The sequence below is a fragment of the Lycium barbarum genome, chromosome 7 (genome assembly GCF_019175385.1).
Source record: "Lycium barbarum isolate Lr01 chromosome 7, ASM1917538v2, whole genome shotgun sequence".
Taxonomy (NCBI): Eukaryota; Viridiplantae; Streptophyta; class Magnoliopsida; order Solanales; family Solanaceae; genus Lycium; species Lycium barbarum.
In genome coordinates this window covers 123115981-123130021 of record NC_083343.1, presented here as the reverse complement: position 1 = coordinate 123130021, position 14041 = coordinate 123115981, and the positions used below count along the sequence as shown (strand labels likewise).

Here is a 14041-nt window from a genome sequence, read left to right as displayed (position 1 = left end):
GTTGGCATATTTGTAGACCTTGGGGAGCCCGAGGCGTAGATTGGGATTTACTTTAGATTGGCTATCTTGGAGTGCGTACGAGGTATGTAAAGCGCAACCCTTCTTTCTTTTGGCATGCCTTAGTTTTCAATAGGCTAGATTATAAGCCTTGAGGAAAATTCTAAGATTCGAAATCCGAGCATGTTATGACCCTTATGTATCCCTTGGCACTCTTATGTATGATTTGATGAAATATGAACCATTATGTCTTTGAAATAATCGCTTTCCGAACTTTGCATAAAAAGATTTCACTTTAAGGAATTTCGAATTTTTTTTGAACGCCATATCTTTCACAGAAAGGCTCGGATTGCTTTGATATGTTCGTAGAAGTTTGTATGGCGTATGATAAGTATGTTTTCCATAGGCGGGCCCGGCTCGGGTCAATACCCGTCCGTGGGTCCCGCGACTTTCCTTTATGTAATTCGGACGACTTTTGAAAGAATTTGGTATGATTATCATTTCGAATTTCAAGTATGGTCATTTACTTATATTTGAGTCTATGATAATGATTTTATGCATATGGTTACTCATGACTCTGCTCGTGCGTTCTGTTATATCTTTCGCCGGTTCCCGGGCCGGTTCTGTTATCGTGCGCACTTTGATATACTCCGGAGTTATGCTGTGTTATGGTTCTCCGAGCTACTCGCTAATGAGGGTCGGGTTCCACATATATTTGGTGTTATGCTGTGTATGGCGTTATGTTGTGATGTGATATGTGACGGGGATACGGAGATTTGAAACTTTCTGGTGTTATGCTGTGTTATGGCGCCATTGACGGGTGGGCGACCATATTCTTCTGTACCCTATGCATTACTTACATATTTTTTTAAAGTAAGCAAATTTTGATATGTTGGATTTGCACTTATGTTTGGTACTTCCATTTCGTTTATGTCTCAGATTTGCTTTCTGTATATTCTGCTTTGCATACTCAGTACATATTTCGTACTGACCCCCTTTCTTCGGGGGGCTGCGTTTCATGCCCGCAGGTACAGACGCACAATTTGGTGATCTACCCATTTAGGACACCCTCTTCTGCTGTTTGGAGTGCTCTTCTCATTTCAGAGCACACATTTTGGTATATATTCGTTCGCTATGTATATATGTATTTGTTCAGGGGAACGGCGGGGCCCTGTCCCGCCATATGATTCGGTTTGTCTGTTTAGAGGTCTGTAGACGTATTTGTGGGTGTGTGTGCCTACTTCTGTTCAGATATGTTTGTATGATCCTATTCGCTATGGCAGCCTTGTCGGCGTGCATTTGTATATGTTTCGGGCCGTTGTGCCATTTGATAGCCTTGTCGGCTTTTGATACATTCGACAGCCTTGCCGGCTTTTTGATACATGTATATGCATATGGTTGCGTTTGAAATATGTCTAAGACAGTTTGATATAATTTGAGGCAGCGTGTGATATTTGTGCCTATATACGTTATCTGTATGTGATTAGATTTGGATAAGTATGTTACGATTTGATATGTTTGTCTGTTTGGGTGTCCAAGTAGGGCACCAGTCGCGGCCTACGGGGCTGGGTCGTGACAGCGCCCACCGTGGGGCTAGGATAATAGTGGTCTTTGATCTTGATCTCTATCTTACCCATCAAAATCGAAAACATCTGTTGTCCGTCTCGGAAGAAACGAACCAAATGGCTAACAGTGGGCAATCTGGTCACGTCAACAACAACGAGATCGTGGCCGAAAATGAAGGCAGCGGGCCACGAGGATTGCCAAACCCCACTGACCCTTTAAATACTAACAATTCAATTACTTTGTCCGGGACACAAGTCCGGAAAGAACCGGATACCCCGAATGATAATATTGACTTGCGTTTAATTTTTGAAATGTTGCAGGAACAGAGAGCGGCGATTGCCGAACAGGGAATCACAATAGCCCAGCTGCAAAACGGAAGAGGCAAAACGACCCCGGAGAAGGCGAAGAGTGTTGCTGAACCCAGAAGAGATGAGGCACGGATGGTTGAAAGCAATGGCTCCGGAGCTGGTCCATCCACCGAGGTTCTGAGAATGCTCGAAACGTTGGCGAAGCGGGTGGACTCGACCAAAAAAAGGGTGGAGACATACAACTCCCGGGTGGATCAAATCCTGGGGGCTCCGCCTATTTTGAAAGGGCCGGATTCAAAGAGGTACATCCGAAGGCCTTTTCCTCCGAGTGCCGCTCCGAAATTGATCCCGAAGAGGTTCAAAATGCCGGATATCCAAAAATATGATGGCACAATGGACCCTCACGAACACGTGACCTCATACGCCTGTGCTATAAAAGGCAATGATATGGAAGATGATGAAATCGAATCCGTGTTGCTGAAAAAGTTCGGGGAAACTCTGTCAAAAGGAGCATTGACTTGGTACGATCATCTGCCCGAGCATTCAATCACTTCTTTCGAAATGCTCGCCGATGCCTTCATAAAAGCACACGCCGGAGCCAAAAAGGTGCAGGCTCGAAAGACGGATATTTTCCGTATAGCCCAAAGAGACAAGGAGCTATTGCGTGAATTTGTCAACCGGTTCCAAAGGGAACGAATGGAGCTCCCCCCGGTTCCGGAGGAATGGGCCGCACAAGATTTCACAAAGGGGCTCAATGTTCACAGCTCGACGGCTTCGTTCAAATTAAAGGAAAGCTTGCTAGAATACGAGGCTGTGACCTGGGCGGATGTCCATAACCGATACGAGTCAAAAATTCGGATAGAGGATGACCAATTCGATCTTCCCCCGGAGCCCGGAAAAATGGACAAAAGCTCGGAGAGATCACGAAAGAATTACGAACCGGAGGCCGGACCATCGAGGGAAAGGTATCGGCCATACTCTCGAAAACCAAGCTTCAGGTCGGAAAAATCAAGGGATGGCCCGAGTCATTTCTCCGGGTGGGGGTGATAAACGGGCCGAGTCCCCGGTTCAGGTATACCACCGAAGAGTCAAACGAGGAGGCCACGGCTGTGAAACTCGATCTCACAGATGAACTTCGCGAAAACGCGTTGGTCCGTATTGCAACCCAGAAGCAGAGAATGGGAAGGTACTACAATCAGAGAACCAATTTTTGACATTTCTAAGTTGGGGACTTGGTGCTTCGGAAAGATACCTTGAGCACCAAGAATTCCAACGGAGGAAAACTGGGTCCGAACTGGGAAAGACCGTACAAGATAACCAAGGTAACGAGCAAAGGTTCGTGTCAGCTGGAATCCGTGGACCGGTAGCGATTGTGCAACAACCGGAACGTGGCTCATTTGAAGGGATATTACTGCTAAGGTATGGACACCTCATGTTTAACCTGTTTCTTTTTTGCAGGAAGTCAAGTACCGGATAAAGTTAGGATCTAGGTCTGAAAACGTGTGTTGCACTCTTTTCCTTAGTACGGTTTTGTCCCAAAATGGGTTTTTCGACAAGGTTTTTAATGAGGCAACAAGTACAACGTGTTACTTAACAAAATAAGGACAAACGGTCGGGAACTCGGGGTCACGGCCTACGAGTGGGGGCTTGATAGCGCTCGCCTGATCTTGCCGCTCGGATAAGCACTAGGGGACTTATACCCACATCGAGGTTTACCCCGGTTAATGGAAAACGGAGGAGCTTAACAAATCAAGACCGGACCTTCTGCATTAGGTTTCGGTGTAAGGACCAAACGATCATAATGAATCGTGTCCCATTTAACATTTGCTACGGCAAAACTAAGGCCCGGCCACAGCCTCCGATGTAAGGACCAAACGATCATAATGAATCGTGTCCCATTCAACATTTGCTACGGCAAAACTAAGGCCCGGCCACCGGCCACAACCTCCGATGTAAGGACCAAACGATCATAATGAATCGTGTCCCATTCAACATTTGCTACGGCAAAACTAAGGCCCGGCCACCGGCCATAACCTCCGATGTAAGGACTAAACGATCATAATGAATCGTGCCCCATTTTTCATTTACTACAACAAGGCAGAAGGAATTAAAATTCTCATATGTACAAACATTTTGCAAACGCAAAGTCATCAAAAGCTGGTATAACAAAATCTTGGGTGTCTTTCTGTTAAAAGGACTTCGCCCCGATGGTAACCGCCGTATTCCGGCACTGCCCCACTCACATACTCTATATCGAGGATTGTGCCCGAAATTCGACAAAGGCGACAAGGTCACAATGACCCAAGCCAAAGCTCGGCAAATTCCCCCAAAACGGGGACTGCTACATCAAAAACTTTGCCAAAGCTGAAAAAATACCGACCCTGAAGAAAATGCCTATCGTAATTCGGAGACATCTGAACTTATGAAGCATCGGATAAGTCCCACGGGCACGGTGAATTAACGACTATGAGTCGACCTGTCCTAAAACGGACCAACGATCATGACCAAAATAAATGGCAAACATTCAAAACGAAGAAATAAGAAGGTAACGACGAGCTGACAGGGCCACCGGTTTCGGAAGTTATCCACTCCCCGTTACTCCGATAGATCAGAGATCCGGGAAGTGTGGGGCTATCTGTATACGGCAAAAACCGGATGCGAGGCAAACCGGTGGAGCGAGGGGGCCGACTGATCTGCCTTCTTCGTCATTGGAACGACCAAGCCCGGTGACCCGAGCATTCGTGGTCGTTGGTCCGTATAGCCGTCGGTCCGTACGGCTGTTGGTCCGAGTAGCCGTTGGTCCGTGTGGCCGTTGGTCCGAGTAGCCGTTGGTCCGGGTGGCCGTTGCACGCGGGTCACGCGCCAGTAACGTCCTGTCCTGGTCAACTACCCACCATGCGTGTGTCAGACGGCGCCGTCAGTCTAATCCCACCAAATCTGTGCAGAGCTGTCCTTGTTGCTATTATTTTATTAGTTCACATCATATGAGACCCATGGAGGTCACACTATAAATAGAGCACATCCCCCTCCTTTGTAAGGGTTGGCTTCTTCATCCTCCAAGAACACTTGTAATAGAAAAATATATATGCAATCTCTCTCTCAATATCTGATCCGGCCAAGGCCGTTTGTTTCCATTTACGTTGTGTTTCTTCCATTAAGTATTCAATATGGCTTCTAAACGTTCATGTCCGTAGCAAATTAAGCAAATCACCGTTACTAGCCGTTTTATCGCCAAATACTCACACGCTTATTTTCCGCTATCAAATATACATCAAGATCCAAGCACATATCCTATACCCGCGTACAAATTCAATTGGTTTCCCAATTTCGGGGTAAACAAGAGTGCTAACGGGGTATTTATTGACATGCAATCTCCTTTTTAGCGTGCAAGTAAAGATCTTTTTTTGTTCCTTGCGTAGTAGAGACTTGTTTCATTATTTAAAATTGATCTCGAGCTGGATAAGTATCTGAATGATAGGTGAATCTTATTGGATAAATGTAGAGGTCTTGACACCTATAGTATGAGCAAAATGTTTACTCATATTGTAGTCTCAACATCAGATGTTTATGTTAGAAGAATGTAAAATGGCTAAATTTTGTATGAAAGTAGTAAGTCTTTTTGGTGCTTAATATTATAAATATATTTCCAATAAATTTTAATTTATTTCTTTTTAATTCGAGTTAGTCCGCCTGTATCTGTCAAAAAGGTGAATCAACTACCACGAAGGAGTATACTGGAATTGATGAGATTTTTTTACCTTTAACATAAGTCTAGAGTTTGAACACTGAAATTCTGAAAATAAACACCTAATAGGGAGCATTTCTCCCTGAAATGAATTTAACATAAATCTGAATTAGTCGGATCAGTGAAAGGAGAAACGTACACTAGTAGATTACACTTTTGCCTTAAATGCACTCTACATAGCATATCTGCATTAGTTGGATTAGTAAATTTTGAAGACTTTAAAGAAGTGAATCAATGCGTGGACCAAGCTCGCAATACCAAGATTGTGGGTTTAACTCACGCTAACAAAAGTAGCAATACAAGTGAAATGTGGATGATCACTGAAAGGAGGAATTATTCAAAGTTATAAGATACTTATCCCATCTACAAGTGGCAGTAAAAAGAAGCAGGGCATTGACGTAATCTAAAAGGAAATGACAACTCATACACAGAAAAAACAACAATAAAGACAGGAACAAAAGATACGCCTCAATTAATCATACTTGAATCAGCTATATGAATTCTCAATAACTAATCTTGTCTATATAGGTTTTTTTTCCTTTTACATGAATTTTAAGAAATCGTAAGTCTATCGACACAATTTCTAATAGTTAAAATTTTCTTATAAGTGCGGCAGCTTTCTACCTTTTATTTTGTTACTTTGAAGGGGCGATTATTATAAGCACTTCCGGCATTCGGATTCAGAATTTAAATTTTGTGGGTCCTATCTATTGAGCTTTTTGATATTGAGCCCATTATGTTTAAAGTTATGGGTTCATGTCCACTATTTATTACAAGTTTAGTAAATTTTTATATATAAATTTATGATCTGCGTCGAAAAATTACGAGTTCAATTGAATCCGCACTAACAATGGTACGTACGCCCCTGCTGGTTTTAAATTAATATCAATAAAGATGTTTGCCATTATTTAAATTTGCAGAATAACTCATTCGGCAATTTTGGGCAAGTAATGCAGAGGTAAAAAGTTCAAACAAAAAAGACACATAAAACAAACCAAAATCAAAAACAAAAAAGAGGCGGTTGCTCATGTTTGTGGAACTGAGTTGATGTTGGGGTTATTAGTTTGACGGCCATTATATATGTTCAGGTAGTGACGAAAGCAACATTTTTGTGAATGCAATTCATCATTTGTTATACATACATAAAAAGAAAAGGTCGTATATATTAAAAGTACTTGAATTTGCAAGTAAATTTTATTTAGAGACTCGAACTATGACTTGTTTCATTAATTGAGCACATAAACACATGATAAAGTGATTCTATTTTAACACTTCCGGCTCAAATTTTAAAATAACTTTTGCGTGTGTTTTCAAGCACTCAATATGTAGATAAGTAAACCACTTGAAATATATCACGTACCTTAATTATACGCACTAGACTTAATAAGCCGTAAACCCTCAAGTTTGTTCCGATTGAGGCTGATGTGTATAACTAAGGAGGTTACATATTTTATGTAGTTAACTTATTTACGTAATAAACGTTTGATAACATCTGCAAAAAGAATTTTCAAATTTAAGCCGAAAGTGACTAATATAGGAACACTTATTTTTGTGTTCTAAAACATGTCACAGCTCAAATCAGGGGCGAAGCAAGGTTGAGCCTAGGGGGATCCGAACCCCTTTCGGCGAAAAATTGCACTGTAAATTATGTTTTATGTGTATATAGTAGATGTTGGATCCCTCTGCTTCTCCATATATTTACTTCCTTATATTTTTAAAATTTCTTAATAGAAATTCTCTGCCACTGACTCAAATATCTAAATAAAATTTACTGGCAAGTTTAAAATGTTATAACAAAATAGAACAAAGTAAGCACCATCCAATGAACTTCTAATGAGAATTGATGTTTCTTTTGTTCTTCGTATCGAATAGTTATCCATTTTCATTCCAAGTTTCGATAATTTGATATGTACTCCATTAATTTTCTTAATTGGCGCATCAATTTTTTTTTTGAAGTACTATATATACACGTTAAACATGAAAACAGCAAAATTTTCCATATAACAAACTTTAGGGTAGAGATCTAGATAAACTATTTTACCCCTTTTCTTTTCGATACAAGTACAAGTCAAAACCAATTAGAATCACCTTGTATTCCAATAACTACTCTAGAAACAGATTGAAGGGAAAAAGAATTTACCTTTCCCTTTATGTTTTTACCTAAACCTTAAGACTTATATAGTACAAACTATTTTTTTACTGTAGACATTAAAACTCATTGCTTGATTAATTTGGAATTGCACTCAGTAGGTCCACGGTGTGAAGAAATTAATCTTGGACATAATTCAATCTCGAAAGTTATCTCATCAAATGAGAATTGCACAAAATCATATAAAGAGAGCAAATCATCCATTGAGAACCGATCGATGGGAGAAATTTTGAAACCCTGCACGCCTAGACCAGTAGACCTGTGCTAACTAGAGTGTGGACAACATATATGGTACATGGGCCCAATATCGGATAAATCATGAATAGAAATAGGTCTGATACCATGTAAAATGGGCATTGAGCCTAATTAGACCTAAAAAGCTAGCTCATGAAGTGATGATTGTCCAAAATCATATATAAAAAACCAAATCACCCATTGAGAACCGATCCATGTGGGAAATTCTGTCCACGGGAAGTTAAAAGTCCCATACCGAGACGTTTTCCATTTTCTGAACATCAAACTTGAGACTTTGTTTAAGAACGCACCGGACATGCATACTATTCTCAAGTACTTTCAATGAACTCTTACGAAGAAAATACTCAATTCTTGACCAGATGCACCATCAGGATTAATCATATAAAATGCCTCTGAATCTTTTGATCCAACAACCCTATCAAATCTTGCCCTTATATAAGTCATTTCTCCATCAACACCTCTATTCTCCTTCTCATCATGTACTGGACAAGGAAGAACTCCAGCACCCATTGAAACACCTCTCAATAGTTTCATCACATGAGTTTCATCCTCACTCATATTTTTAGTCCTTCTTATTGAATACCCAAATTTCCTCCCATTACAATAAACTGCCCAAACAAATTCCTCCAACACTTTCTTTTTATGTGTCTTAGTTTCACTCTCGAGTGCCAATCTTACTATATCCGATGCCATTTCTTTGTGTAAAGCACTGGTGAGCATCGGTAGCTCGATCACGAAAATCGGAGGTCTATGAGGGTCTTCTTGAATTGCTAGGCTAACTCTACCTTTTTTGTAACCAAATAAAGTAATTGTTGTGGCTTTATCGGTTAACATTTTATTTCTTGGACGACCACCTAATAAGGCAACCATTTTGCAACCGGTTGTTAACATGGGGAGGAGTTTAAACATACGAAAAATGCCACCACTAGTACTACTAGAAGATTTTCTTGATTTTTTGGTGTTTGTGTTTGTATTTGTATTTGTATTAGTAGTAGTTGTCGTACAATTGTGATGAGTAGTGGTACGTTGGAGCAATGATAATAAGGGAGGGTTTTCCATTTGGTGGAATGGACTAGAGTATATTGAAGATGATTTAGTTTTTTGGTTCTTGAATCGGAAGGCCATTTTCTTGAAATGAGGAAATGAGAGATCAATGATTTTAAGGTATTGTTATTTATAAATGTATATGTAAGGTTTTGGGAAAAGGATAAAAGAGAAGTTAGGAAAAGGCTTATTGTTGGTTAGATTGCTCTTGGGATCTTTTCAAAGTGGGGAATGGAAGACATGCCTCCTAGTTGGTTAAGGCCGGACCCCTCCTGTTTTGTTTTGTTTGTTTAAAGACTTGAAATGTCTAAATCTGATACAATAGCAATTAAGATACTTTATCTAGATTTGAAACTAGATAATTAGGATTATTTTTATTTTATTTTTATATTTTTGAAAATGTATAATTTATGCTTATTAAAAAGTTAATAATAATATTTAAAATAAAAGAATAATTAAGTATTGTATCTATAAGAAAATATTCATCTACATGATATTGTAAGAGATTATTTTCTTTATGAAACACACGCTAAGACCAGTGACGGTAGTGGTTGATAGCAATGATAATAGTGAGTGATGGAGATCGGTTTGTAGTTGTAGTTGCTGCATGTAGGCTAGCAATGATAGGTTATGGACCGGTGTCTAATGTTACGTTGAGTTGAGCGGTGGTAGCAAACAATGAAGATGGTTGTTGGTAGTGGTCGTATGGTAGCAAAAGTGAGTCACCGATTCAGGAACAAGATACTATCATTATCGTTTGCTTGATGATGGTAGTTGCTAGTGACGGAAAAATGGTTGGAATGGTGATTGATGGTGGTAGTTGATGATAGTAGTACGTATACACATTAGAGGTTGGTGGTGGAGATTGGTAAGGAAAGTGTCTGGCAATGTAAATGATTGACGATGATAAATTTATCTTGGAGGCTGATGGTTGTAATTGCGCAATGATAATGGATATATATATATTAGTGATAATAGGATATACCCTCACATAATTGTTGCATGAATGTTTTAATAATTTTAAGATTCTACACAGAATTTGAATTAATCAAAACAAATAATTGGTTACATTACTATTGATCTCAAATTTTGCGGTCCTCACATGAATTTTTTGTCTTTTTTTACCCCTAATATAAGTTTTAATTACTTTGCAAATCCTCACACATTTTTATAGATTTTAAGGACTTTTGTCATGCCGGTAAAAGTAATGATGTCATGAAAAAGGTTGTGGCCCCCACAAACAAACTCATGCATTTTTGAGTCCTTTATGTGAAAATATTACTATATTAAATTTATTTTTAAATTATATGTTTCTTAAGAATTTATTATATACATGTTATAATTTATTATGTCATTCAAATTCTATCATAAAATAGGCTTAATGATTGAGTTAAAATATTATTCTTATAATATTATTTATTATTTATTGATATTATTTACCATTTATCATTCGTTATTTTAAACTTTTATTCATCAGATTAAACATATTTTTTTATTTCTCATGTAATTTTGTGTCGTACATGCTGACAAATATTAGTAATTAACAAAGATTTCACTTAAGGTAGAATTAAGTTTTAAATTAAGAAAATAAAAACAAATAACTTATATCATTATTAAATGCTTTAAAAAGTATAAAAAATGTAAATTATTGTCCTTCCGTCTCAATCGAAAAATGAATTCCAAAGTATTGTAGTTAACTAATCAAATTTTACATGCACACACTTTCAACATAAAATGTATCTAATAAATTACTATATTAAAATAGGAACTATAAATTTTATTTTTATATATATTCTAAAAATGTTTGAAAAAAAACTGTAGTTAATTCTAAAAAGTATATATTTTAATATTAAAATATTATGTGAAATATTGGATATTAATATCTTATATTAATTTAGGACAAAATAATTAACTTCAACATGAAACCGTTATTACAATGCATATTTCATAAAATGGTTAATTAAATTAAGAAAAGAAAAATTTAAAGTAAGAACAATTTAAGTTCATTGACTTTTCAGTAAATTCTTTTTGTATAGTTGAAAGAACATCTACAAAAGTATCTTATAATTATACCAAGACTTTTAATTATTTATATTTATTTATAAGTTAACTTTATTGATTTCATCATATAATAACATTTTTGAAAGTGTCAAACTGATGTTACAAAAACAGAGAAGTAAGAGCAGAAAATTTTTTTAAAAATATTTACAAATTTTTAACGTCGATTTGGGACCGGACTCAGCACGGGCCAAGTGCTAAAATATGAATTATTCAGATTTACAATTCCACTAAATGAAATTAAACGGAATCTAAGTTGGAATAAATTATATGACGAAAAAAGGGGGCTCTTTAATTAATGTTTTCCTGGGACATTTTATTTTGAGGGGCCTGTTTCTGGCCTTGGGATAAGTTCTTTCTATTTTGGAATACGTATTCGATTTGCGAATAATATCTTATCGGGTGTCTTCATTTATCTTTGCATAGTATAATGTTTAAAATTTCGAATGAACATACACGATATTAATAAATAAAAAGATTTCTCATTGACATCATAATATAGCATTTTTTATTAACATGGATGGAAACATCATAGGATAGTCTTCTCATCTCAATCAAATTTCTATATTTCCTTTTACAAAAAGAATAAAAAGTACATGTACAAATTGTAAGAACTTACTTTATTCATTATTTATTAAAAATTTAGATTTATAGAAGTATATTTTTATACAAATAAAGTTGTATAAAGTTTTGCCGAATAGTTACTCCTATCATTCTGCTGCTAAAATGCTAGGATTTGGTCTGAGAATTGAATACTTAAAGTAATGGTCTACCGAGGAAAAAATACTACTACTATTATTTTGAACCAACAAATATCGTAATAAGTTTCAGCAAGAAAGTTTTAAAATAATAACAGTAAATGAGAGAAAAAATCAAAGGGAAATTCAATATCTAATATATATACACAAAAACAAAAACAAAAAACAAAAATCTCTATAAACGGTGTAATTTTGAGATGAATCCATTTCCGCCTCCTTATCTCCCCCCATGAAGACTAATAACAAGCACAGACAAATTTAGGATGAACTTTACAGTTTTAGCTATATCTATTGCTTTCAACTTGGAACTATCGACACATATGGGGAAAAATGTACATACATATAATGATAGTATCATATTTATTCTAAACATCGTGATTCTAAATTTTGGATTCATCTTTATATTTATTAACAAGCCACAATTATTACACGAAACTAACGGAGATTAAATTTTTTGAAAACGATATATAAACGCAACGAAAACGGTCCATAGCTAAGCCAAATGTTTGATGTGACCAAGTTCATTGAGGAATAAAAATATTAAAAAGAAGTTGGAACGTGATAAGATAAGGATATATTTATGGTCGGACCACCAATTAATTGATTTATTGTGGGGTGGGGTGGGGGAGAAGGAGAAGAAAAACACTTCAAGAAAAAGGATGAAAAGGTGCTCTCTTTTTTTCTTAATTAGTGTGGGATTTGCATGTGCCTCTCTGATTGTCACATGGAGTATCAACATCAATTCCCTTTATGCTTTTCTTTTTCACTATTGGTGCAACTCATCTATCCCCAAACTTTGCTTATTGCTAGTTCCTCTTGTCAATTTGATACTCACTTTAATATTTGATACATATGTATATGTGTGTGTGTGTGTAAAGTGACTATACTTTTCAATCACTCCATCAAATATGTATCTCAATTTTTCTTTCACACTTTATGATCTCTCTAAGACTCTGATCACTGAGCCTAAAAGAGGTGCTTTGATGAGCTCTATTTTCAAAGAGGTTAAGTTATATATAAATTGAAGATTATAATTCTCTAATCTAAAAACTTAAATTGTTAGAGAGAACGTATATTTTTATTAAATTAATTATATTCTTAATATGCCCCTCAACATGCATTTGGGCCTGATTCATGAGCCGAACATGTGGAATTTTTTTATTTTTTTTTATAATGGGTGGCGATGAGAGTTGAACTCAGGACTTTTGCCTACTTTAATTTGATACCATATTGAACTGTGTGGTCATCTCAATAAAAGATTAAGCTATTAGAGAGAGCACACTTTTATTTATTTAATTATATCTTTAACAATAAATATCATCAGTATAACAAAAAGTTACACTATCAAATCTTCTTTATTTGTTATAGCAGGTAACATACTTTATCAAAATTACAAATTTCATATCAACTTAAACTCTTTCCAGAAGTCGGCTATGCTTGTATTTTCGGTGAAATATATATATATATATATATATTTACCCCTCCCCCCAGGAGCTCCCTCCTTGCTCCCTTGGTGACTCGAACTCGCAACCTTCGGGTTGAAAGTGGAGGGCGCTTACCATCTGAGTATATAAAAAAAAGTTATTATATCATATTAGTAAAAGATAATAATCTATACAAGAAAATTAATAATGGGACTAGTAACCTAAAATATAAAACAATTTACATGTTAAAACAGATTAGATTTTATTGATATTTCAATTCTTCAGATTGCCTACTGTCCAGCATGCATGATTGCAAAGTTCAATTAGTGTTGAAAGATGTACACTCCAATATGGAGTAACTTAATCAGTTATAACAAGTAACAACGTATACTTATGTCAAAATCGCTTTTCATTCTTGCATACCAAAACTAATGTATTTTAATAATGTAAACATTAAATTAGGACAGATCCCTTTCAATGACATTTTTCCACAACTCATATAATCAGTCTGCTACCATTACATGCTATATAGTCACACATCATGTCAAAATGGAGGCCATTAAAATTGATTCTCTTATTGGTTACTCAACCAAAATTATGATGGCTGATGCTACTATACCATAAGTCCATATAACCATATAGACAATGTGGCCACAAATTCCTTTAGTGTAATGGATCGCAATATAATTATGGACAGACAATGGCCTACTAAATGGCACACTCTTAAGTCTTATCAT

General features: G+C 36.6%; 1 protein-coding gene across 1 annotated transcript; it reads right to left on the bottom strand.

Moving 5' to 3' along the window:
• Positions 1–7638: 7638 nt before the first annotated feature.
• Positions 7639–9339, bottom strand: LOC132604111 (protein MIZU-KUSSEI 1). The gene has a single exon (XM_060317455.1). The coding sequence runs from the start codon at positions 9143–9145 to the stop codon at positions 8339–8341; it is 807 nt and encodes a 268-aa protein (XP_060173438.1). The 5' UTR covers positions 9146–9339; the 3' UTR covers positions 7639–8338.
• Between the last annotated feature and the right edge of the window lie 4702 nt (positions 9340–14041).